This window comes from Cervus elaphus, chromosome 33, assembly GCF_910594005.1.
Source record: "Cervus elaphus chromosome 33, mCerEla1.1, whole genome shotgun sequence".
Classification (NCBI taxonomy): Eukaryota; Metazoa; Chordata; class Mammalia; order Artiodactyla; family Cervidae; genus Cervus; species Cervus elaphus.
This window is the reverse complement of record NC_057847.1, coordinates 13,876,326-13,900,224: the sequence shown is the minus strand read 5'-3', so window position 1 is coordinate 13,900,224 and position 23,899 is coordinate 13,876,326. Positions and strand designations below refer to the sequence as shown.

The 23,899-nt window shown below is 34.7% G+C and overlaps 1 protein-coding gene across 2 annotated transcripts in view; it reads left to right on the top strand.

Annotated features, from left to right (window-relative positions):
- ITGAV (integrin subunit alpha V) overlaps positions 1 to 23,899 on the top strand; it is a 102,258-nt gene that overhangs the window by 51,643 nt on the left and 26,716 nt on the right. For both annotated transcript variants that reach the window (XM_043894782.1, XM_043894781.1), the window contains exons 5-16: positions 2,173 to 2,234; positions 4,178 to 4,223; positions 8,140 to 8,265; positions 9,153 to 9,197; positions 9,935 to 9,978; positions 10,068 to 10,124; positions 12,618 to 12,670; positions 13,073 to 13,275; positions 16,782 to 16,973; positions 19,557 to 19,602; positions 20,984 to 21,091; positions 22,740 to 22,798. In XM_043894782.1, coding sequence (XP_043750717.1) covers positions 2,173 to 2,234; positions 4,178 to 4,223; positions 8,140 to 8,265; positions 9,153 to 9,197; positions 9,935 to 9,978; positions 10,068 to 10,124; positions 12,618 to 12,670; positions 13,073 to 13,275; positions 16,782 to 16,973; positions 19,557 to 19,602; positions 20,984 to 21,091; positions 22,740 to 22,798 — 1,041 coding nt within the window. The remainder of the gene's footprint in view (positions 1 to 2,172; positions 2,235 to 4,177; positions 4,224 to 8,139; positions 8,266 to 9,152; positions 9,198 to 9,934; positions 9,979 to 10,067; positions 10,125 to 12,617; positions 12,671 to 13,072; positions 13,276 to 16,781; positions 16,974 to 19,556; positions 19,603 to 20,983; positions 21,092 to 22,739; positions 22,799 to 23,899) is intronic.

Sequence of the window (23,899 nt, the reverse complement as noted above, 5' to 3'; positions counted from 1 at the left end):
GTTTTTATTGTGACCTATGTGAATCTATGGAACTTTACTCTCTGTAAAAACTTATCTTATTACTGATTGTGTTTGCTTTTGGCTTTTCATTGTTATATCTATGACCATTCTTGGGCATTGCACAAAAGGCTGAATGTCTTTCTGTTCTAAAAGTGCCTGAACCACAAATCATATGATTTAAATAGTCTTTCAACTTCATGCTCTGACTGAGTCTTTGTTCTTTCTGTCTACTTTCTGATGATAATATTATTTGCACATAGATTTTTCTCAGGTATCATTTCTAGTTTTCTTTTTCTTCCCCTTGATGGTTGCTCGGGGAATTACAAATACACTGCTGGTTTGAGATACTGCAGCCTGATGGTATAGACACTCTTCACCTCAGATCCACTCTCTTTTATGTACTAGCAGGTTTACCATGGTTAAACTCCTTAATTTCTGTAAGCCTTAGCTTCTTTACATGTAAATTGTGACTAATAACAATATCTCTTATAGAATAGGGATACTGTTATTCTCATAGAATTTTGCTGTGTAAATTTGAAAAGAATTTAAGTGCTTTGGTACAGTACTGGACTCACAGTAAGGGCTTAATAAACATTAGCTGCTTTTACTATCATGATCAGTAACATTATTTATAATACTGTCAGGCTTAAAGATCAGGAAAAATATTAACTGTCCATACAAATAAAAACAAAAGCCTTCCCTGAAATAGATTATAGTCAACAGAAAATTCTTTACATTTGCATTGTTTAATATGTACCTGTTAAATTTTTAAAGGACAGTAATGTTTTCTAGTTGGATGTTCTGGGAAACCAAATAAAGTAGATAACTGTACAGTAAGATAATCAAAAAAGGATGTCTTTATAAATAGCTTAAAAGAGTTCCCCAGATGCAACTCAAATAAAGGAAACAAAAGACTGACTTGAGGTCAGAGCAGAATTCCTTACTATGATTCACTAGACGCTGGAAACCCCAGCCCTACATTTTCCCATTCCCTCTTGGTTAGAAAAATTTACATTGGGGGAGCATTATACTCTTGAGGCTATTTTCTAAAAAAATTTCTAAATTTAGATATTAAGTGTGAATCTTAGGGCAGTTCCCAGGTTTTAAAAATGGGTTCAAAATTTTTGATGGGAGTATTTGACAAAAATTCTTGCAAGTTGTCCTTATGACTGAAAGTTGATACTTTCGGTTACTGTATTTGGGTGGCAAATACAGGAATATTATATCATAATTATTTAGATATTGTGGCATTGACTACAATAATTCCTTGATGACTAAAGAGTAGCTGTTTTTCATTGCTCTTATTATCCTCAAAATAAAACCAGGAAAAGACTTGCTCACTGTTGCCTCTATTCTAGGTACACTATTACTCGTGATTAGAGCTAATTTAAATTAATTGGCTAATTGTCCCCTTTGTGAGAACTATAGGAAAAGGGGTAATTGTAAAAGAGTAAAACAGTTGAGTCTGTCATCATTTGGAAAGTACTTAAAAGTGTCATGTTTTAAAAAGTTGGCTTTCTAAATGTGTTTTAAGGGTATATTTTGCTCTTTGCAGAGCATTCAACTAGGTCATCTCCCCAAATTCTGAACTATGTTTTTTTCAGATTTGTTGTTGTTGTTGGCTATAAATGTATTGGAATGCAGCTATCTGCTTATTAGTCTTCATAATAACTTAGCAAAGATCTAGCAACTGTAGGGGAATAATAGTAAGAATTAGAAATTTCAGATTGGAGTTTTTAGCTCAAAGATCATGACTCATCATTGTTAAGTGAAATCAAAGAATGGGTCATAACCAGTAATTTTTAAAAGATGGAATGAAATATAATGTGTATATGTTGGGTTGTGTGAGCTATGATATAAGCTATAATCTTTCTGTAGTTAAAAGTAAAAATTTGAAATTCACTATCTTAGGTGATCTTTCTGCTCCTTGCTGACTGGTCCAGTTACTTTCATCTCTCTGTGTTGCCATTTCTGATTAATGGGTGTTGATAAACATGCATACTAACTTTTTAAAAATGTGTTAATAACCCATTAAGAGCCTGAATGAATGAACACTCTCAGAGACTAGCACATTATCTTACAGTTACAGTGATATCAGATTTTTCTCATGTTTTGTTTTGTGTTATTTGTTTGTTTTTGGGTTTGTGTATATTTCCAATCTTTTTATTTTAGAAAATATTGATGCTGATGGACAGGGATTTTGTCAAGGAGGATTCAGCATTGATTTTACTAAAGTAAGTTCTCATTTAAGACTGAATGAGATTCAGATCTACCTTGTTATCTAAACCGTGGTTAAAAATTACTGAATAATACTTCATATTCTCTGTAACTATTACCTGTTTTATGGAAACATCTAATAAAAATTACCATGCATTTGATATCCTTTGCCTGATACTGTTCTCTACCAAGGAGACATTGCTTATTTGAAATAGACATCAAAATGGTAGAAAATCTCCTTAGCAGAAGATAGACAGCTATTATGACTTAATATTAAAATTTCCAGTTGGATAGATTTATAGACTGTTATATTAAAGCTTTCTATTTTTGCCCGAAATTGAGTTTTCATAAAAGCTATCAATGGGAGCTTTTTACAAATCAGGGTTTAGTTACATAAAAGTTGAAAAACATGCATGTTTGCCATCTATTATGTGCCTACAGGCAATAAATAAAGATGAAGCAGTTTAATTACTGTAAGAAATCTCATATATAGGGCTTTATGTATTTTTAACTAAGCTGATATGCTCTCTAGAGTTGATAATTTTTCATCATTTTTTAAAAAATAAGAATTCCATGTATATTTTCAAAGGAAATTTTTCTTTATATAATTTACTTTTGCTTTTGTGTGGTTTTTTGTGGGATATATGAACATTTTGAATAACAAATTGAGAAAATTAATTACTCCCAGAGAAGTCTCAAAAACACATTGCTTGATTAAAAGTAGAGCTTTCTTAGGAAACTTAATATGACTTAGAAAATGCAAGCAAATGTGCCTTAAATTTACTAAAAGCACAGAAACTATAATCATGGTTCAGAGAAACTAATAAAGCATTTTCTTATTTTTGTAAATTTATATTTTTAATCTTAAATATTAGGTACTAATAATTTTAGTTAACTCTCCTTATCAAGCAGTTAATTTTAATTCACTCAATTTGAAATTCATAGTTCAAAATTTATAATTACTCATTATTTAAAATTTAAGGAAGCAGAACAGAGAGGTAAAGTATATTAACACATAAAAGGTTTCAACTTGGATGATGTATTTTCAAACAGATGTTGTATTAAAACAAGAAGTGTTCATATTTTCTGTACTTAAACTAGTACAACTATAACCCCAGAAATATTCCCATGCCATGAATAGTCATCGCTAAATTAACTGCTTTCTTCAACTCATTTCTGAAAAGTGGTGTCATTTTAAAGCAGACAACTTAGAAATATCTTTTACATAGCCAAGGCAAGAGATTGTTGAAAGCTTCAAAGACTGTATGTGTATTTGGAGAGAGAAAGTTTTTCTCTTTTCTCCAGCGAGAAGAAATTTTAAAAATATGCTCAAAACACTAAATACCTTGAATTAGATACTTATAATTTGTTACAGATATAAGAAATGCTAGACAAGTGTAATTTGTATACCTAGCATACTCTGAAAAATGTACCCTCAAACCTCACTCCTGTTTAGATCTACCTGACGCTAAACATTTTGCTTTAGCTTGAAAAACATTTAATGATTTTTAGAAAAGAAATTTGTCCATGTAGTCACAAATGTAATAAACAAAATTAAGGAGTGACTTTTTTTCTTACTGTAACTAATAATACTTTGCTGACAGTACTTTATACCAAGTGTGTGAAGCAGCCAAGATCTACAGAATCTGTGTGTGTGTATATATATACACACACACATATATATATATATACACACATACATATATATGTATATTTTCATATATTAAATGAATATATTATAGGCTTCCTTTTAGATATTTATTGTATTGTGTTTTAGAAAAGGTGCAGTGAAAATTATGGAGTCAGCTGGCTTTAAAATTTATGATTTTGTTTGCTTTAATGTGTATGCACATATATGTCATATATACATGAATATGTAGCTGTTATGTTTATTACATTGTTCTCAGTTTTTAAAGCTATCCGTTTTAAAATACATATCTTTCTGTTTGATTTAATCTAGGCTGACAGAGTGCTTCTTGGCGGTCCTGGTAGTTTTTACTGGCAAGGTAGGTTAATCTTTTAAAAATTACCCAGTAATGACTATATTTCAGACTCATCTGGCTTATCATGTACCTTTGAGACTTTTCAAATTATTTAAAAGAAAGAAATGAAAAAATTAAATTTAAATGTATAACCACTATCTATATATAATTTTTTTAAAAAGGACTATAACATCATATATAATAAGGTATTTGTAAAATATATAACATATGCATTTCTAGTAGAAAATAAACTAAATATTTTAAAAGTAAATTATAAAGTAAATTTATAAAGTAATTTAAAGTAATTAATTTTTATTGCTTATATACGTCATCTCTGTATTTTAGAGGAAATGATATAATTAATCATTAGGAAGAATGAGGGGCTGTAGGTAGAACATTGATGTGGTTATTTTCTCATTAATCACTGACATCAAGAATGATTTCTTTGTATTTGGGAAGTTGTAAAAATAGAGGATCTTATTAAGTAAGATCAAAAGAATATATTAAATTGGCATCGATGATTGAAGTAAAAATCTGCATTCTTTAGTCATTTCCAGAGGACGAATAGAATTACCATTTGAACAAATGTATAACAGATCATTATTTTCTTACAGTTTGAAAATCGATAACTATATCTGCTTATTTGATTTATGTTTCATTTATCATTAGAAACATAATTATTTATTTAGTCAATATATTCATATGTTTATTTTCTGCTAAAAAGTCAGTCAGTTCAGTCACTCAGTAGTGTCCGACTCTGCGACCCCATGAATCGCAGCACGCCAGGCCTCCGTGTCCATCACCAACTCCTGGAGCCCAGCCAAACTCATGTCCATCGAGTCGGTGATACCATCCAGCCATCTCATCCTCTGTTGTCCCCTCCTCCTCCTGCCCCCAATCCCTCCCAGCATCAGGGTCTTTTCCAGTGAGTCAAATCTTCGCATGAGGTGGCCAAAGTATTGGAGTTTCAGCTTCAGCATCAGTCCTTCCAGTGGACACGCAGGACTGATCTCCTCTAGGATGGACTGGTTGGATCTGCTTGTAGTCCAAGGGACTCTCAAGAGTCTTCTCAAACACCACAGTTCAAAAGCAATTCTTTGGCGCTCAGCTTTCTTCACACTCCAACTCTCACATCCATACATGACCACTGGAAAAACCACAGCCTTGACTAGACGGACCTTTGTTGGCAAAGTAATGTCTCTGCTTTTTAATATGCTATCTAGGTTGGTCGTAACACTCCTTCCAAGGAGTAAGTGTCTTTTAATTTCATGGCTGCAATCACCATTCTGCAGTGATTTGGGAGCCCCAAAAAATAAAGTCTGATGCTTTTTCCACTGTTTCTGCATCTATTTGCCGTGAAGTGATGGAACCAGATGCCATGATCTTAGTTTTCTGAATGTTGAGCTTTAAGCCAACTTTTTCACTCCTCTTTCACTTTCATCAAGAGGCTTTTTAGTTCCTCTTCACTTTCTGCCATAAGGGTGGTGTCATCTGCATATCTGAGGTTATTGATATTTTTCCCGGCAATTTTGATTCCAGCTTGTGCTTGCTCCAGCCCAGCGTTTCTCATGATGTACTCTGCATAGAAGTTACATAAGCAGGGTGACAATATACAGCTTTGACGTACTCCTTTTCCTATTTGGAACCAGTCTGTTGTTCCATGTCCAGTTCTAACTGTTGCTTCCTGACCTGCATACAGGTTTCTCAAGAGGCAGGTCAGGTGATCTTGTATGCCCATCTCTTTCAGAATTTTCCACAGTTTATTATGATCCACACAGACAAAGGCTTTGGCATAGTCAATAAAGCAGAAATAGATGTTTTTTCTGGAACTCTCTTGCTTTTTTGATGATCCAGTGGATGTTGACAATTTGATCTCTGGTTCCTCTGCCTTTTCTGAAACCAGCTTGAACATCTGGAAGTTCACGGTTCACGTATTGCTGAAGCCTGGCTTGGAGAATTTTGAGCATTACTTTACTAGCGTGTGAGATGAGTGCAGTTGTGCAGTAGTTTGAGCATTCTTTGGGATTGCCTTTCTTTGGAACTGCTAAAAAGTACCATTTAACAAATCAAGGCTTTTTTGTTTATTGGTATTCCGTTATTCAAGTATTGTCAATATTTGGAAGACCTGGAAAATCTCTGACTGTATTGATTTGCAAGAAAGAGATTTGCTGAAGAAAAACAAGGTGGAAGGAAAATAAGGAATGAAAAGTGGGAATAAGTGAGAAATTGGAAGGGATGGCAAAGGAGAAAAAGAAAAATCAGGCAAAGAGGATCAGTATGAGACATATTAACTAAAACTGAAAAATATGAATTTCTATGAATTATACCTCTATTGGAATATGAAATGATGTAGGAAAATTATACTTGAGTTTTGTAGCCTTACAATAAAAATGGAAATAGCAGTTCTAATTGTATGTAAGAAAATATGTATTAATGCTTTCTAGTTAGGTATAAAACATGGATTTCTTTTCCTCTTTGCTGCTAGGTATATCATTCAGTAGAAGAGAGGGAAGTGTCTCATGGGCATGTGTGGGAACCAAAGATGGATTTTGTGATTCTCGGTCAAGACTCTTTAACTCTGCCTTTTTAAGAGACACAATTGTGAACTTATTTAAATTACTTGTTCTTTTAATACTTGGAGTGTTGCACAATGCAGGCATTCCTGTTTATTATAAATTAGCACAGATACAGATACTATTGATTTATTATAAATGGTATATAATATGTTACTAAAAACTCAGTGACTGGGCAGAGAATATTTTGTTTTAATAAGATTAAAATCAGCATGTTTCACTGGGAATACATAAGATGTTAGGATGAATTTTCCCATAGATCTCAGAATTGTCTCTGTAAGAATAGAGAAAATCATAATGATGTTTTATTCCAAAGACATGGTAAATTTTCCTGTGTTCTTTGATTCAAGAAATATTTAAGGAATCCTTCATATGTGTTTGATACCATTTAGGCAAGATGATGGGATTCCCCAGTGGCTCAAGCAGTAAAGAATCCGCCTGCAGTGCAGGAGATGCAGGAGATGTGGGTTCGATTCCTGGGTTGAGAATATTCCCTGGAGAAGGAAATGGCAACCCACTCCAGTGTTCTTGCCTGGAAAACCCCATGGACAGAGGGGTCTGGTGGGCTACAGTCCATGTGGTTGCAAAGAGTCAAGACATGACTAAGCACACACACATGCTGGCAATGGTAATAAATTAGTGACCCAGACAGAAAGTGTTCTTCCCTACAAACTCAGCTTGTGTGACTGGAAAAATCGGAGCTAGATTGATATCTTTAGCTGTTACGATTTTCATTCTGAAATAGCGGAAAGGAAGAGATTGTTTTCCATATGTTACGGAGATGGCATTTGATAAATCAAACAGCCTTTCTTGGGGGCAAGGAAGCAGTCTGATTTTTGTGTAGGTGTCTGGTTTTCTCGTGTACTTGGTAACTTAAGGTTGTGAAGAAAATGCAGTCACTCTTTCAGGCTGCTTCATAAAGGTGTCCAAATAGCTCATTAAGAAAAGACAGTTTAACCAATTATTATGAAAGAAAAATAATTTCAGTAGATTTTTCAAGTTTTAATTTGAAATTTGGTTGGGAAACAATCCTTGATTTTATGATTCCATTTATTTAACATTGACTTTTTAGTGAATTAAATTCTGCATTTATAAATTTTTGCTTTTTAGCAGATACTAACTTGTTAAGTACTAGCCTTGAATAGAAATAATTGTGACTTAAAAATAATCAAATTTCAGATTTAGGATCATGAAGAGTTATTTAAGACTAATAAGCAGAAAGATTTATATCTAATCTATTTTATTGCATGAAGGTACTATCCATCATCTGCATCATATAATTCTGCTAGAAAATTGTCATTTATTTTATATATTGTTTTCAGGACAGCTCATTTTAAATTATAATTTATTTTATGTATTTCTTTCAGGTCAACTCATTTCCGATCAAGTAGCAGAAATTGTATCTAAATATGACCCCAAAGTTTACAGCATCAAGTATAATAACCAGTTAGCAACTCGGACTGCACAAGCTATTTTTGATGACAGTTATTTGGGTAGGTAAAATCGAAATATGGATTCACTTTCTGGTGTTGCGGTAGATTTGTCCTATATTTGCATATGATGCTTTCAGTAGAAGAATCTTTTATGTGAAATAGATTAAGATTTCCTTAAAATACAAGGAACATATAATTTCAAATTGTTATTATGAGTACCTAGATTATGTTGTATTTCAGTAGCTGAAATTTAAGAGCATGATTATTTACACAGTGATAATAATAATGGATAGTCTTTAAGATGTGCTTGCTGTATTCTGGACGTTGTTCTAAGAGCTTTACCTGTAATAACTCATTTAATCCTCACAAGTCTGTGACAGTGTACTGTTATTACTCCCATTTTATAGATAAAGATACTGAGGCACAGACAGGCAAAATAAAGTCTGAAGTCTTTGCCTAAAGTCCTTCACTTACAACTTTGCTTTTCTCGGATTCCAATCCAGGCAGTCTGATTCTTGAACTTCTATTCACTATGTTAAACTACAGTTTTGGTTTAGGATTTATTAACTTTTGTTCTAAGTTTCTCTTATTCGTTAAACCAAGTATACATGACAGAAATAGTATTTTGCTGATTGAGAAAATCTGTTGTTTGTTACTCCTATAATTTACGACGAATTGCAAATTTGCCCTGTTTTTAACTGACTCCTTTGTAAAGTTGATAAAACAGTCTTATATTTCTAACAGAGATATACTGTTCGAGTATTTAGCACCATTATTTTCTTCAAGATTCATTTATCATACACATATGAACGCATTTCTCCTAGAGGACAAAATATTACATAATTAAAGGAATTAGTTGAAGGTATTTTCCAGGAAAGCTTAGTCTGCAAATAAGTTGAAGATAATCAGTTCTGCCCTGATGGTGTTTTATCTTTGTTCCTCTTTAGGTTACTCAGTGGCTGTCGGAGATTTCAACGGTGATGGCATAGATGGTACAATGTGCTTGAACTAGATTTAATCCTCTTTAAAAAATTTAAATAGACTAAGCATTTGAAACAGGTGGCACTGAAAAATGTCAGCAATTAAGAGTTTTGAAGCTGAGCTTGGTCCGTGGTAAACTTCTTTTAACCAGCCAAGGGAGCTGAGAGCTTCAGCGACCTGTCTGCTCTCACTTCCAGCTGTTTCTTCAGCGCTTTCCTTCTTACGTTCGGTGGATTCAGTTCTCTTGGGGAGGCACAGTTTAATAGTTTCTACTTTCTTTGGACACATCATCTGTGACTTTCTGAGCTCTGCCTATAGCCCATCTTCTCTTTGTCTGTCTTCAGAGCTCAGTCTTGGGAGCCTGGACTTGGCCTGATTTGATCACGTTTCTGTACCATTGCAGCCTCAGCCCTGTTTCACTTGGCTCTGGATTATTTTTTATTACTATGTGTACAGCTTTTCTTCATCCTTAAGCCCTTTTCCCTTGTCTGCTCTCTTTCACAAGATTATAAATATCCTGAGGGCACACATACATTTATTTGAAAGTCTTCAAGAATCTTTCCATATCTTGTAAAGCTTTCATTGCGTGGTTAAAAAATGCTTGGGTCATTTATTATGGAGTCCCAAGTTTTTAAAGATCTCATACTTAGGGTCTACTGAAATAACAAAACTTAAAGCTGTCTGACATAGCCACTTACTGTTGGAGTTGCCAGTATTGGTCTTAAAATAAGTAATTTTTTCTTTTCAGACTTCGTTTCAGGAGTTCCAAGAGCAGCAAGGACTTTGGGAATGGTAGGAAACTTAAAAAGATGTTTTCTAAAAAATCTCTGTGTTATTTCGTATTTTACTCTATTTCATATGCTTTTGTTTTTCTTGGACAGGTTTATATTTATGATGGGAAAAACATGTCCTCCTTACACAATTTTACTGGTGAACAGGTATGCTTTTGAAGTGTTGTGGGTTTTTTTTTTTCACTTAACATTTTGACACCAACACTTCCTACTATCTTTAACAACTTTTCTTGGTAATATTCTGATGGTTTAATATTCAATATATAGTAACTTGGTTTAATAGTGGATATTATAGATATAAAATAGGCTTTAAATATTTCACCTTTGTTTTAACCAGAGTAATTTATCTAAGCAAAGCCTTTTGTAATTGGTGTAATAGCTTTTTAAAAAAGGAAATACAAAATCCAATTGAACACGTACAAAACTAAAAAATTTCCTTTTTATTTGCTAATAGCATTAAATTCTCTTTTAAAGAATAATCTATGCTTTTTTTTTTAAAGAATGCTCTATCTAAAGAATGACCTTTTAATTTTATTAGATGTAAAACAAAGCATGGCCAAGATGTGTTTACTATAGATATTACAAGTAAAATTCATTTGTACTACATGAAATGTAACATTCTTCAGTTACTAATTAGTACTATTAAGTAGTAGACATTCTCTATAATTATAGGCATTTTACAATATTCTGTATTATTGTATGTCTCAAAGAATGAAATGGAAAGTTAGTATAGGTGTACCATGTTTTCCTGCATTTCATTATTAATACATTTCATCGATTCTGGTGGTTTTTTTTTTTACAAATTGAAAGTGTGTGGCAACCCTGAGTTGTCAGATGATGGATAGTATTTTTTAGTGATAAAGTATTTTAAAATGAAGATACATACATTGTTTCCTTAGACATAATGATATTGCACACTTATAGACTGAAGTATAAATGTTATATGTACGGGAAACCAGAAAATTTGTGTGACTCAAATTTTCTGGGCTGTTCAATTTGTTGTGGCGATGTGGTCTGGAACTGAACTTGCAGCATCTCCGAGGTGTACCTGTAATGATAAAGGAAAACTTAATCAGTAGTAGAAAAAAGCATCTCCTAGTTTGCACATCTAGGGTTTAAGCCCTGTTCTTGTTCAGTTGAGACTGTTTGGCTTTGCACGAGGATTGATGGGATGGGAAACTAGACTCGAGGTCCCCAGGAGCGTCCCGTCTGTGTGGCCGTCGGGGTTGACATGTGCAGTTGTCGGCTGTGTCGGCTGTGGCAGGGGTGGCTATCCCTTTGTAGCTGTTGTGTTTTGTCATCAAGCAGCTTCTCTGTCGGATGCCCATGTGTGTCTCTGGGTCTTGTACTCGGTCCTTGATGCCTTCTCTTTGTCCTCAGCCCTTCTGTGGAGGAAAGCGGGGTTGGCATTAGGACTGACCTGGTGGCATTAGGACTGACCTGGTGACTCAGTCTTACTGCATTGGATACGGTGTTTACCATTGTCAATCTGATGGCTTATGTATAAAAGCAGAGATCCTGGTAGCTTCCTTATGGGGATGTGGTGAAAATCCAAGGGAAACACTTCAGTGATAATAACACAGCACAAGACTTTTCTCAGTCAATGACATCCTTTCTTTGCAGTTTCAGGCCCAGTACCCTGAGAGACCAAGATCCAAGAGTAGTATTCTGTTTAATTCCAGCCAGCACTTTATTACACATGTTCTGACCTTGTGATTCAACACAGACTTTGTCTTTCATTTTCTCAGTTACACTGTATAAATTCAAAATAGATTAACCTGGGAATCTCCCATATCATTCCCTCCTGATAGCTCAGCTAATCGAATTTTGGAAGATTTACTAACTTTACTTTTTTTGGTTTGTTGACTCATCCTTCACTGTAGTTCATCTTTAATCTGTCCCCACTCCTAGTTTTGTTTTGTATGTTGGAATCTCTTTAGAACTTTCCTTTTTCACATGTATTTCCAGCCAGACTGCTCTGTCTGTGATGGCCAGCAGTCTCCTGTGGTGAGGAGAGGACATTCCTTCTCTGCAAAACAAGCCCATGATAAACCCAAGCACATTTGTACTATGTGCAATTTAAAAGCAAAACCACTGGCACGTAATTGATTGAGATGTGAAACAAAAAGGAACTCCATTCTGTATCTTTTCAAACAGTAATTTCTTTAGAGTTGTAGTGGTTTCACATAGGAAGAACCATTTATGACCTACTGAAAATTAGTATTTATTATTTTTACTGCATCGGCATCATTTGTAACTTCTGGTGTTAAGTTGAAATGTCTTGTCTGTCTTTCTGGTAGTGTGTCTGGTGTCTTTGGATAAGTAGAGAGGAGAGGAGATAGGAGGTGGGGCCTCAGGAGGAGCCTTGATTGTACTTGGACTTGTAAATGGCGTGTGCTGAAGACCCTGAAATGTCTTGCAAGACACGTTGCTGTCTTGCCAGTAAATCTAGGAAAGTATACAAGCCTCATTAACTGACGGTCATTGTTTTGGTAGAATAAACAAAAGAAGAAACTTAGATTGAAGCACTATATGCAGAGAAAAAAGTAATCCTTTCTATTTGGTAAATACACAACAAATATTAATTTTCTAAAGTAGTTGGATGAAATGTAAACATTTCATTTTCATCTCATTATCCAGATGGCTGCATATTTTGGATTTTCTGTCGCTGCCACTGACATTAATGGGGATGAGTAAGTTTTAAAAAATGTTTCCAGAAACAGTTTTCTTCTCATGTTTATGAATGCTTTACTAAAACTAAACATTTTTCCTTCTGTTTGTCTCCTTCCCGCTAATCCTCCTGTTTAGGGAACCAATTTGATGCAACCTTAATTATGAATACTGGAAAATCTTTATGTTGCTAATAATTCCTTTCACTAGCTTTTACAGTATGAAGGAATAAAATAATCTTATGAATTACTCATAGTTTCTTAAAAGAACTGAAGGAAGGTTTGAATGAGAAATGGTCATTTCAAATGTGGCCTTAAGAGATGCAGAAAGAGGAAAACTTGAGTTTCAACTCAGAAAGAACATGATTATGAACAGTCATATGGAATTTGATCTTGCTCTTCATGAAAACAATTCTGTTCTTTCAGTTACGCAGATGTGTTTATCGGCGCACCTCTCTTCATGGATCGTGGTTCTGATGGCAAGCTCCAGGAGGTGGGGCAGGTCTCGGTGTCTCTGCAGAAAGCTTCGGGAGACTTCCAGACCATCAAGCTGAATGGTTTTGAGGTCTTTGCAAGGTTCGGCAGTGCCATAGCCCCTTTGGGAGATCTAGACCAGGATGGCTTCAACGGTAAGGAGTGTAAAGAGCCGAAGGTCCCTGACTTTCTGCGGCCACCTGAAAAAGTCCTATACCCTATTTATAGAAGCTCACACGAGCAAACCTCCTTCCTGGAAGGAAGGATCTGAGTGACACACTAGGTTCAACGGCAGGTTGTTCATTTCCCTTAAAAATCAGAGGGGAATTTTCCAAAGTTGACTCTCAACGGGTTATTATACATGCAGCTCAAATTAGAGCATCAGAGTGGTTAATTTTTGAAAGGCACTTGCATTCCCAGGGAGCCCAGTGTGAGCTGGTGATTTTTTGTGTCTGTGTCCTGCTTAGCGGCAGTGCCCTCTGCTGTCCATTCGGATACAAGTGTAAAAAATGCTCCCAGGCCTCTTGTCAAGGCAGTGCTGACCCTAATGCCTCCTTCAAAGATTTGGTTTGATACTGATATTTTTAAAGTCATAATTTTGTTGTGGCTATCCAGAATATTCTGAGGGAGGTAATATCTCCCTTCACAGGGACAGATAAAAAGGTGTATGTTCACTTTTATAACAGTCCCACTTAATTTAATTAATAGCTGTAGGTACCTTTAAAAATCAAAGTTGGCTTCTGCTATAGAGTGAAATGTAAATTACAAATTACCAAGACTTTTTAAAAAAGGAATGATACTAACAATCTTCCTAGAGGTCACAAAATGGAGAGTTGAACTATGGGTTTGATTGTATAATCAGTAGTACATAGGGATATCACCCCGCAAATGACAAGAAAGTTATAAATTAAGATGAAAACCTCAAAAAGACAGATGACTCTCAAATCTCCCAGTTAGTAGTAGGAAAGGAAAATGTTTGTTTGGCCTCAAGACCATTCCTGCCACGTGGGTAGTGTTATGTCACGCGCTGAAAGTGTCATCTCTCACCCTAGAAGTTTTCACTGTTAGTGGAAAAACTACTCAAGGGGACATTTTGCTTCCTAAAATAGTCTTAAAGGTTATTCTTTACCACCAGGAGAACATAAATGGAATTCTAGGATAAAATTCAATATAGAACTTGAGAAGAATACTATAGGACAGATCAAATCATTACTTTTTGGTAACAAAAACAACCTAGAAAACAGGGCCAGATCCGAAGTTCTACCTTGAGTACACTTAACAAGTTCTTTGCTGTGGATGGACCTGCCTCCAGGCATTTTGGGAAAGCCTGGACATGTTTGCCTTCACCTTGTTTTGAGAATATTCCAGCCACTTTAAAGAACGTTTCTTTAATATCATAATCCAGATAGCATCTCATCCCGCTTTCCCTATTCCTATTAAAATGTACTGTGAACACAAAAATTATAAGCAGTGATAGCTAAAAAATATCAAAGTTTTATAACAGTTTTACAAAGAGATTTTACTTTTAGAACTAGATACCATTGCGGATGATTTTTTTTTTTTTTTTTGCTCCCAAAGTGTCTCCTGAGGTCTTATTGTCCCATATAGTCTGTAGGTGTATGTTTGTATTAGTTACAACCTGGATCTTTTCCTTATTCAGACCTGATGACATTGACCCATTTTTATGTCTTTGCTCCTCTTTTCCTCCCTTTCCACTTAACACCCACTGGGAAAACCCTAGGTATGATCAAGAGGGATACTGAAAACAAAATGATAAAATTATGTTCCACAATTACGTGGAGTTTTTGTCAATACTTCTCCAGAAAGGCAGAGGGGGAAAAACACAGAAAAAGAAGCTAAAATGATCAAAGGAACAGATTGATTACATGAAAGAGGAGGGCTCTCCAGACTAGACAGATACCAGCCACGAGAAGATATGATTAGAATATACAAAATAACAAAAGGTTTAGGGAAAGGTATGGAGAATTTTTTAAAACCATCTCTCAACAGTAGAGTCATCTTCTGTTGGAAAATTGTATTTAAAAAAAAACTTTCTTAGTGCACATGTCAATTTAGAAGTTATATTTATCTTTTAAAACTTAAAGAAGGATTGAGAAGAACTCTTACATAATTTAAATACTACTTTTTATTTAAGGATCACAAATTCTTAGTTGGTGCTTACTGCAGGCTAAGCACTGTTCTAAGTGCTAAAAATGAGAGGATGAATTAGAGCCCGTCCATGTCCTTAAGGAATTTAGCATCAATAGGAGCAAGTTTAATGTGAACAAGTAAGTACTAGAAAGTAGTCATCACAGTGTTTGAGATATTCCTGGGTATAACCGTCTTAAAAAATGAGTGATGAGGTTTCTTTGATGTCTCGGGATGTTACATTGAGGGGGGTGAAGCCACTTTAGGTATATTAAGAAAATTGAGGCAGTTTGAAACAGCTGGGCTTTAGGGGCTGTTCTAAGCAAGATGAACACACCTTTGTTCTTAGGAAATTTATGTTTTGTAGAGGAGCAATAGAGTAAACAATTCAGGTAGTGATAAAGGCTGTGGGTTTAGACAAACAAAAGGCAAGGTGATGTGGTAGAGAGTGCCTAGATAGAGGAAGGAGAGGGCGTTACTCCACAGAAGGGCCAGGGAGGAGCTCTGACAATTTGGACAAACAGTGGGAGCAAAGCTTGAAAAGCTCTGGAGCAAGAGCCTATAAGGCAGAGGGCACAGCAAGTACAAATCCAGAGATGGGGGCTAACCTGGTGAGTTTAAGAATCAGAAAAGGCAAGGATTGGTATGAAGATTTGGGGTTGGGTTAGAGGTGGGGTAATGAATGGACAAACTAGGTGGCATTTGAATGCTTTGGGAAATAATTGAAGGATTTTTAAGAAGGGAGGTGACATGATATTAACATTTGGCAGTCTTGAGGAGAATGGATTATAGGGGCAAGAGTAGAAGTGGGAGGCACTTAGACTCCTTTAGGGGTCCAGGCAAAGGATGACAATGGCTTGTCCAGCGTGGGGCCAGCAAAGATAGAGGGAAGTGGACATAGTATTCATAATATATCTGGAGTTAGGAACGGTTATAGTGACCATTTGGTTGTTTTTTTTCTTTTTAAGAATTTCAAACTTTTAAAAATTTTGGTATAAATTGATTAAGATAGAGATAAAATCATAGTGTTCAAGTCTCTGAACCAGATTGACTTCTCAACAAAATAAAAAAAACCCTCAAAACCATGCCCAATAAAATTAACTAGAATTTTTGAGAGCTAGAATGAACCTTAGATGAATATTTTGACATGTCCCCTCCTCTCTGTTTTAAGGATGAGTCATTTGAGATCAAGAATGGTTAAGTGATTTGTCCAAGGTCAGACCCAGAATATATGGCTCCAAGTTAATGTCATCTCCATACTGTTTGCTTGAATCTCCTTGAATTTGGTTTTTGCTTTTGAGTTAAGAGTACACTACTGAACTTTGAATCAATATTTATCATGGTATCAATACATGGATTCTAAAGATGTTAGGATCTTCTCCACAGAAATAATGATGAGCACTATGACGTATTTTCTCCATCTGTTCCCTCCTCCCTCCCACTCTCATTTCTTCACCTTCCCCCCACCCCTTCCCCCCCTCCTTACTCTCCCTCTCTTCCTCTTCCCCCTCAGATATTGCAATTGCTGCTCCATATGGGGGTGAAGATAAAAAAGGAATTGTTTATATTTTCAATGGAAGACCCACAGGCTTGAATGCAGTACCATCTCAGATCCTGGAAGGGAAGTGGGCAGCTCGGAGCATGCCACCAAGCTTCGGCTATTCCATGAAAGGAGCCACGGATATAGACAAGAATGGATATCCAGGTGCTTCTTAGAAATAAATAGAGCATCTTAGATTTTTCAGTCCTAACAGCCAGTAATATTAGGTTGGTGCAAATGTAATTGCCGTTTCAGACCCTGGACTTTAAATCATTATAACTAGGCTCAAACACATCTTTGTTAATCAAAATAGGAACCATTACAATAAACAAATTTTTGCCAGTGAGAAATAAGTTTGTTTGATCCTGTAGTGTAAAAATCTGTGCTTCAGGATTTGATGAACTTCTCAGAAAGCATTTTCTGCCTCCTGCTGGTTGTGGAAGCATCTTCACTGCATTAAGTAGTCAAGATGCTTGAAGAAGTAGTAGTCAGTTGGTGAGAGGTCAGGTGAATGTGAAAGATGAGGGAACACTTGTAGCCCGATTTGTTCAACTCTAGAAGCATTGATTGTGCAACATACAGTCAGGGGTTGCTGTGAAGAAGAATTCGGCCCTTTCTGTTGAGCAATGCCTGCTGCAAGTGATGTAGTTCTCCATATATCTCATCGATTTGCTGAGCGTACTTCTCAGATGTAATGGTTTCACTGGGATTTAGAAAGCTATAGTGGATCAGATCAGCAGCAGACCACCAAATAGTGACCATGACCTTTTTTGGTGCAAATTTGGCTTTGGAAAGTGATTTGGAGTTTCTTCTTAGTCTAACCACTGAGCTGGTCGTCACCATTTTTGTATAAAATCCACTTTTCATCACAGGTCACAGTATGATTGAGAAATGGTTCATTGTTGTTGCATAGAATAAGAGAAGATGACACTTCAAAAGGACTATTATTTTGATTTTCTGTCAGCACACGAGGCACCTACTTATCTAGCTTTTTCACCTTTCCAAATTGCTTCAAATGCCAGACAAGTATAGAATGGTCAGCGTTGAGTTCTTCAACTTCTTGTGTAGTTAGTTGTAAGAGGATCAGCTTTGATGATCCTTTCAGTTGGTTGTTGTCAGCTTCTGATGGCCGGCCACTGTGCTTCTCATCTTCAAGGCTTTCATCTCATTTGCAAAACTTCTTGATTTATCAATGGCCTGTATGTTCATCATCAGTTCCTTCCAAATGCATTGTTGATGTTGTGAGTTGTCTCCGCCGCTGTCTCTGACCCACTTTGAACTTGAATAAGAAAGTCACTCAATTTTGCTTTTTGTCTAACATCATTTCCATAGTCTAAAATAACTATAAAATATACAGCAAGTATTAAGTCATTAGCAAAAAAAATGTAAAGTGAGAAATGCACATTGAAATGATGTATAACATAACCCCATTTGTTTAAGGATGTATTCCCATATCAAATGGCAAAGGTCAGCATTGTAAAACCACAATTACTTTTGCACCAACCTAGTATTAATTACTACTGTCTTCATTTTATGTTATAAATCAGTTTAATTCAATATTTCAACTGCTGTTCAAGCCCCTGCCGTTGTTCACGGCACGGTTGTCATAACTGAGGGGATACAAAGCGCAGATAGCTCTGTTTCCGGTCATGTTTTCTTTTGGGGCATAAAAAGTTCCTAATTTTTTGTGATCCACTGTGTCTGTCTTTATGGTTTCTCATGTACTTTTCTGCTTAGAAAGAGCTTTGTCAAATTAAGCTTGGGTAAGCCTATTGGGCTATAGTCCATGGGATCACAAAGTCAGACACAACTGAAGTGACTTAGCACACATGCACGCATATACTGTGAGATAGAGTTCTGATTTCATTTTTCCTGACTGTGAACCAGTGGTAATAGCTACGTGTGAAGACTAATGCATTCTGTTCTTGGGTTTGGATTCTATCTGCTGTCATTCTAAGGATTCTAGGTACAGTTGATCCTTGGACAGTGTATTAAGGGTGCTGACCCTCTGCACAGTCAAAAGTTCATATATAACTAACTACAGTCGACCTCTGTATCAACAGTTCTGGTTGTGAACCAACCTCAGGTTGTATAGTGCTATAGTACTTTCTGTTAAAAAAAAAAATCCATATATAAGTAGATTTGCGCAATTCAAACCCATGTTGTTCAAGAGTCAACTGTGTTTGTATTTTGGTTTTATTTTGTTTCAAAAACAGAAAGAAAAAATTTTTTTTTGTTTCAAAACACAAAATTCAAAAATTTTTTTGTTTCAAAAAATAGAAATTTAAAAGTCCACAGGCAAATGTATCCCTATGGCTGATTCATGTTGATGTATGACAGAAACCAACACAGTATTATAAGTTATCCTTCAATTAAAAAGAAATAAATTTAAAAAACTGAATTAAAAAAAGCCATAGGCATATATAAAGCGTTTACCTTTGGGAATGTATGTTTGGGTGGTATATCCTTCCTCATTGGTGTTGATTTTTACTCAGTATCCATTCAGAAGATTCTTATCTACCTGGATGGATGAAAAAATTAGTGTTATGAAAGTGTTTGTCATTGATAATACTGTAAAGTTTTCATATGAATTTTAGCCTTTTAGATGTTGTCTTAAAATCACTGATGAAGAACTTTGAGTCTATGTCTAAATCTAATCTTTATTATATACATGGAGGGCTTTATAGAATCGTATGTGAATTTTAAAAAACTATTATTATTAACACAGTTTTTCTATTCTCTTTTAAGACTTAATTGTAGGAGCTTTTGGTGTAGATAGAGCTGTATTATACAGGTAAGACTTTCCATATCTGATAATACAGGAGTATTATGAATTATATGAAAGTTTTATAGTTAAGTACCAGTGCTTAAATTTCATTTAATTTTCTTGAAGTAATGATAAAATTTGTTCTTTCTGTTCAAGATTCACTTCAGGCAAGGAGTAGTGATACAAGGAGATCCCCAGAATAGAGAAAGCAGTAGATTTTTTTTTTCAGAAAAGCATTCAGAATTTTCCGTCTTTGTTCTTTAAATTTGTTCAAAGATGTTCTCCTATGTTTTAGATTTTGTGAATTTAAAAGTATATGAGTTACATTTAAAAGTATAAAAGTTACATTTTCCTCTAAGAGACGAGAAATTAACTTGGTATTTGTGCCACAGTATTCTGAGACCACCGGGGAAGTATGTAATGACTCCCAAAATAAATGTTTTTATCAGAGTAGTATGTGTAAATCTACATATCTCTAGTTCCCAGCTTCATACATATTTCCCGTAATTCTCTGTGTTTCATCAGTTCCCATTGCCTTACAGTATCATCTGGCATCGCAAGTAGATTAAGATGTTTACACTTCTATGGACTGTGCTTATACATGGCAGGAAAACTAACCCTCTTGTGTAGTGTAGGTCAACTTGATTGTGCCTCTCAGAGCAGCTTGTGGCCGTTACAGATTCTAGGATTTGTCATGATTGGAACAAGCACACTGACCTGAGCCTGCTATATTTTTTTACAGAGCATAAACATGTACATCTGAATTTTGGAAAACTATATTTATTTTAATTTATTGTTTAGTTTAAAAAATTGCTATTAATGAAGTAATACAGGCATGTGGTAAAATTTCAAGCAATATAAAAAGGGCATACAATAAAAAAATACATACTTCCTCTCACACCAGTTACTAGTTCATTAGTATATCCTACTGGAAACATTCTGTGCATTACAAAATTGAGTGTGTGTATGTGTGCATGCATCCTTTTTGCATGGTTTTTTTCCCCCTGTCATACTAAAATTCTCTCCTGGTTAATCTCATCCCATATTAGTGCAGATGGCTTTACAGCACTCACCTCCCTCTTGTATTGCAGCTGCATTAGGTAGCTATCCCCTGACCTGTTTAACCATCCTGCCTTAATGGGCTGTGTTCAATAGGTTGTGACCAGTGGTCCTGCTTTGCTTGGAATTGAGGGGACTTTACCAGATCATGGAACTTTCACTGATAAAATCGACAGTCTGGGGCAAACTGGGATATTTGGTCTTTCTAAGTTTAGATTGTTTCTATTCTTTTTGCTATTACAAACACTGCTTTAGTGAACATTGCTCTGTATACACCATGAATGTGAACCTAAGGTACTTAGATCAGTGTAACATTTTAAATAACTTTTTTTCTTTTTTTTAAAACCAGGGCCAGACCAGTTATCACTGTAAATGCTGGCCTTGAAGTGTACCCTAGCATTTTAAATCAAGAAAATAAAACCTGCTCTCTGCCTGGGACAGATCTCAAAGTTTCCTGGTAAGGGTGTTTGTTTAATAATAGTTATTATTATAATTATTGGTTCAATCATTATAAAATTAATTGAAAATGGGCGAGTGGGCTGAAATATTACTCAAACAGTTTCTATGGATATACTCTATTTTCTTGTCATAGATTGAATTTAGAAATACTGTTCCAAAGAGGGTACATATAAGCCTCTAGAAATATTCTATAAACTAGTATAAAACTAATTTTTGAAAAATGAATATATCAAAAATAAAAAAGCCAGTGAGCATTTTGATTTTGATTTTTAAAAACTAATGATGTTTTTCAGATTTAATATCTATGACTAATTGTATGAAAATAATTATTTTGTTTGAAGGTATTGGTTTTCTGTTTGTTCTTTTACTAATTTCTGAAGAAAAATGTAACTTTTTCTGTAAGCTTAATGTCTGAAATTCTTCTCTATTTCTCGTTTCCATTTTTTATTACTTTTCACTGTATCATGTGATCTTTTTTGCTATTTTTTATTCTATTTGTATTTATAATTTTCTTAAGTTTTTTTTCTTTAAACTGACTCATGTTTTACTTTAAAACATATTAAAATAAAATAGAGAAACCAGTCTTTCTCATACATGTCAACATAAATATAAAATTAATAATGAAAAGTCCTGATCCATATAAACTGACTGTAAGTACCCAACTTTGGGAAACAATGTTCATGCTTCTTACTTACACAGAAAAATCAAAGAGCTTATATATGAAGGGTAGAATGATTGGAAGGTGGGAAAATTTTACTTCAAATGATCTAATGGAAAGATATTTTTCCTGATTTTGTTTTTGAAGTATTTATTGTTATTAAAATCATTTTTCAAAATTTTTTATAATATATATATATTAAACAAATAAACATGTACACAATAAAAATTTTATTTCTTTCATCAGAGTGCATTAAAAGTTCAATAATATTTGGTCTTCATTTTCATTGATTGGCAGTGACATTTTCAAGATTTTTGCTTATTCTGGTAACAGTGTGAAGGCTTTGAATACATTAACTAGAGCAGTAGCTTTCATATGTTTTTGATTATAGGATGAAACACATTTTACATCATAATCCAGTAAACATAGGTTTTTAAAACTTAAGTTTCATGAAATCTTATCCTTGATACTTAAGTCAATTTTATACATATATTTGTTTTTTTTTAAGATGCTGGCCACAACCCAGTAAACTGATGTCATGACCTAGTAATAAACTGTGACAAATACTGTTCTAGAGGAGCTTACTAATTAAAGGGAGCTTTGTGGGACTTTTAAATAAGTGAGATATTTATTTTAAATCTGGACTGTCATTTTCCTCATTTAGATTTATCGAAGAGGTTCTATAAACTTGAGAGGAGGTTAGGAATTTTTTTTTTTCTTTTTTGTCTCGTTGAAGTATCATGAAAGGAAATGTGCCTAAGTTACTGAAGAATGAGTTAGAATATTCTGTATAGTTTAATATATAAAAATAATAGTAAGATGTATAGTCTATTAAAAATAAGATGTAAAGAAAGATACAAGGCTTCCCAGTGTAAACTAAGTATTAGAAATGTGAGATTTAAAAAAGAAGAAATGTGAGATTTGGGTGATATTAAAAAATGTTTAAACTGGATTATGGGATTTGTGTGTGTGTTTTATTTTTTTACAGTTTTAACGTCAGGTTCTGCTTAAAGGCAGATGGCAAAGGAGCACTTCCTAGGAAACTTGGTAAGTGTTCTATGGAAAAATTATATATAATGGTGCTGCATATGCAGCACCTAAACATTTTAGGATATTTGAATAACTATTCAGATAGTTGTTATTTTTTTTTAATTTGAATGTTTATGTTAGAGACATTAAAATTACAACATAATTATTTTGTTTGGCAGCTCTTAAGCCAGTTCAGAGATAATACATTTATTTATTGGCATTCTGAAAAATTAGTGATAAATACGGCCTTGAGAAAGTTAAAGTTACCAATGTGAGACAAATGAACTTGAGGAAAAATGAATATCATTGTTTATAAAGTCAGTTACCTACTGAGAAGTTTATATTTTATGTGTTGGAGAAACCCTGGTAATTTCAGGAGTAGAGGTGATTTAGAAAGAGAGAGAAGGAGAAAAAGTTTTGACCACTAAATTTAACCCACACAGAAAATACTAATTTCACTCTTTTTTTCCAAAGAATTGTTTATGTGATTCTGAATGCAAAGTAGGAGAGTTCAGTAACTGTTGTGGAGATTTGTTGGTGTTTATGCTAAGAAATTGAAGCTCTTAATAGAGGACTGAGTCTGTTGGGAGGTGTGTTTGTGTCTGAAGTTCACATAGGGTAGCAAGGAAGGTAATTTTTCAGTAAAGACCTGAAGGAAATGAAGGAACTAAGGGATACCTGGACAAGTATTTTGCAGAGGAATTGGCAGTTTCAAGAGGCTAGAGGCAGGCGCTTGCTGTCTCTCAAAAGAGTGGATGGAACAGAACTGGGAGCAAAATAATCCAGGGTTTTCACTCAGATTTGTTATGAGTTCAGCATTTAGAGGAACTTGAAAGGAGACTTGTGGTTTTAAAGATCTGCATTCTTATCTCCTTTGAAGAAACTGTCTAAGAAGAACTGAATCTTAAAAGCTAGTAATCTAGCACCTGTGCTTGATTCTTGGCTCTGCTTGATTCTTCCATGGGAACATTCTTTTTAAGATGATTCCTGACCTAGTTAGGTTTGTTTGGTCATTTGCTTCATGAGAGACATATTTACCTGATAGTTTGATAGGGTAGCTTCATTAGAAGTATGAGTTGCAATTGATAACAAACTGCTCATTCATCATGGTAGTGAATG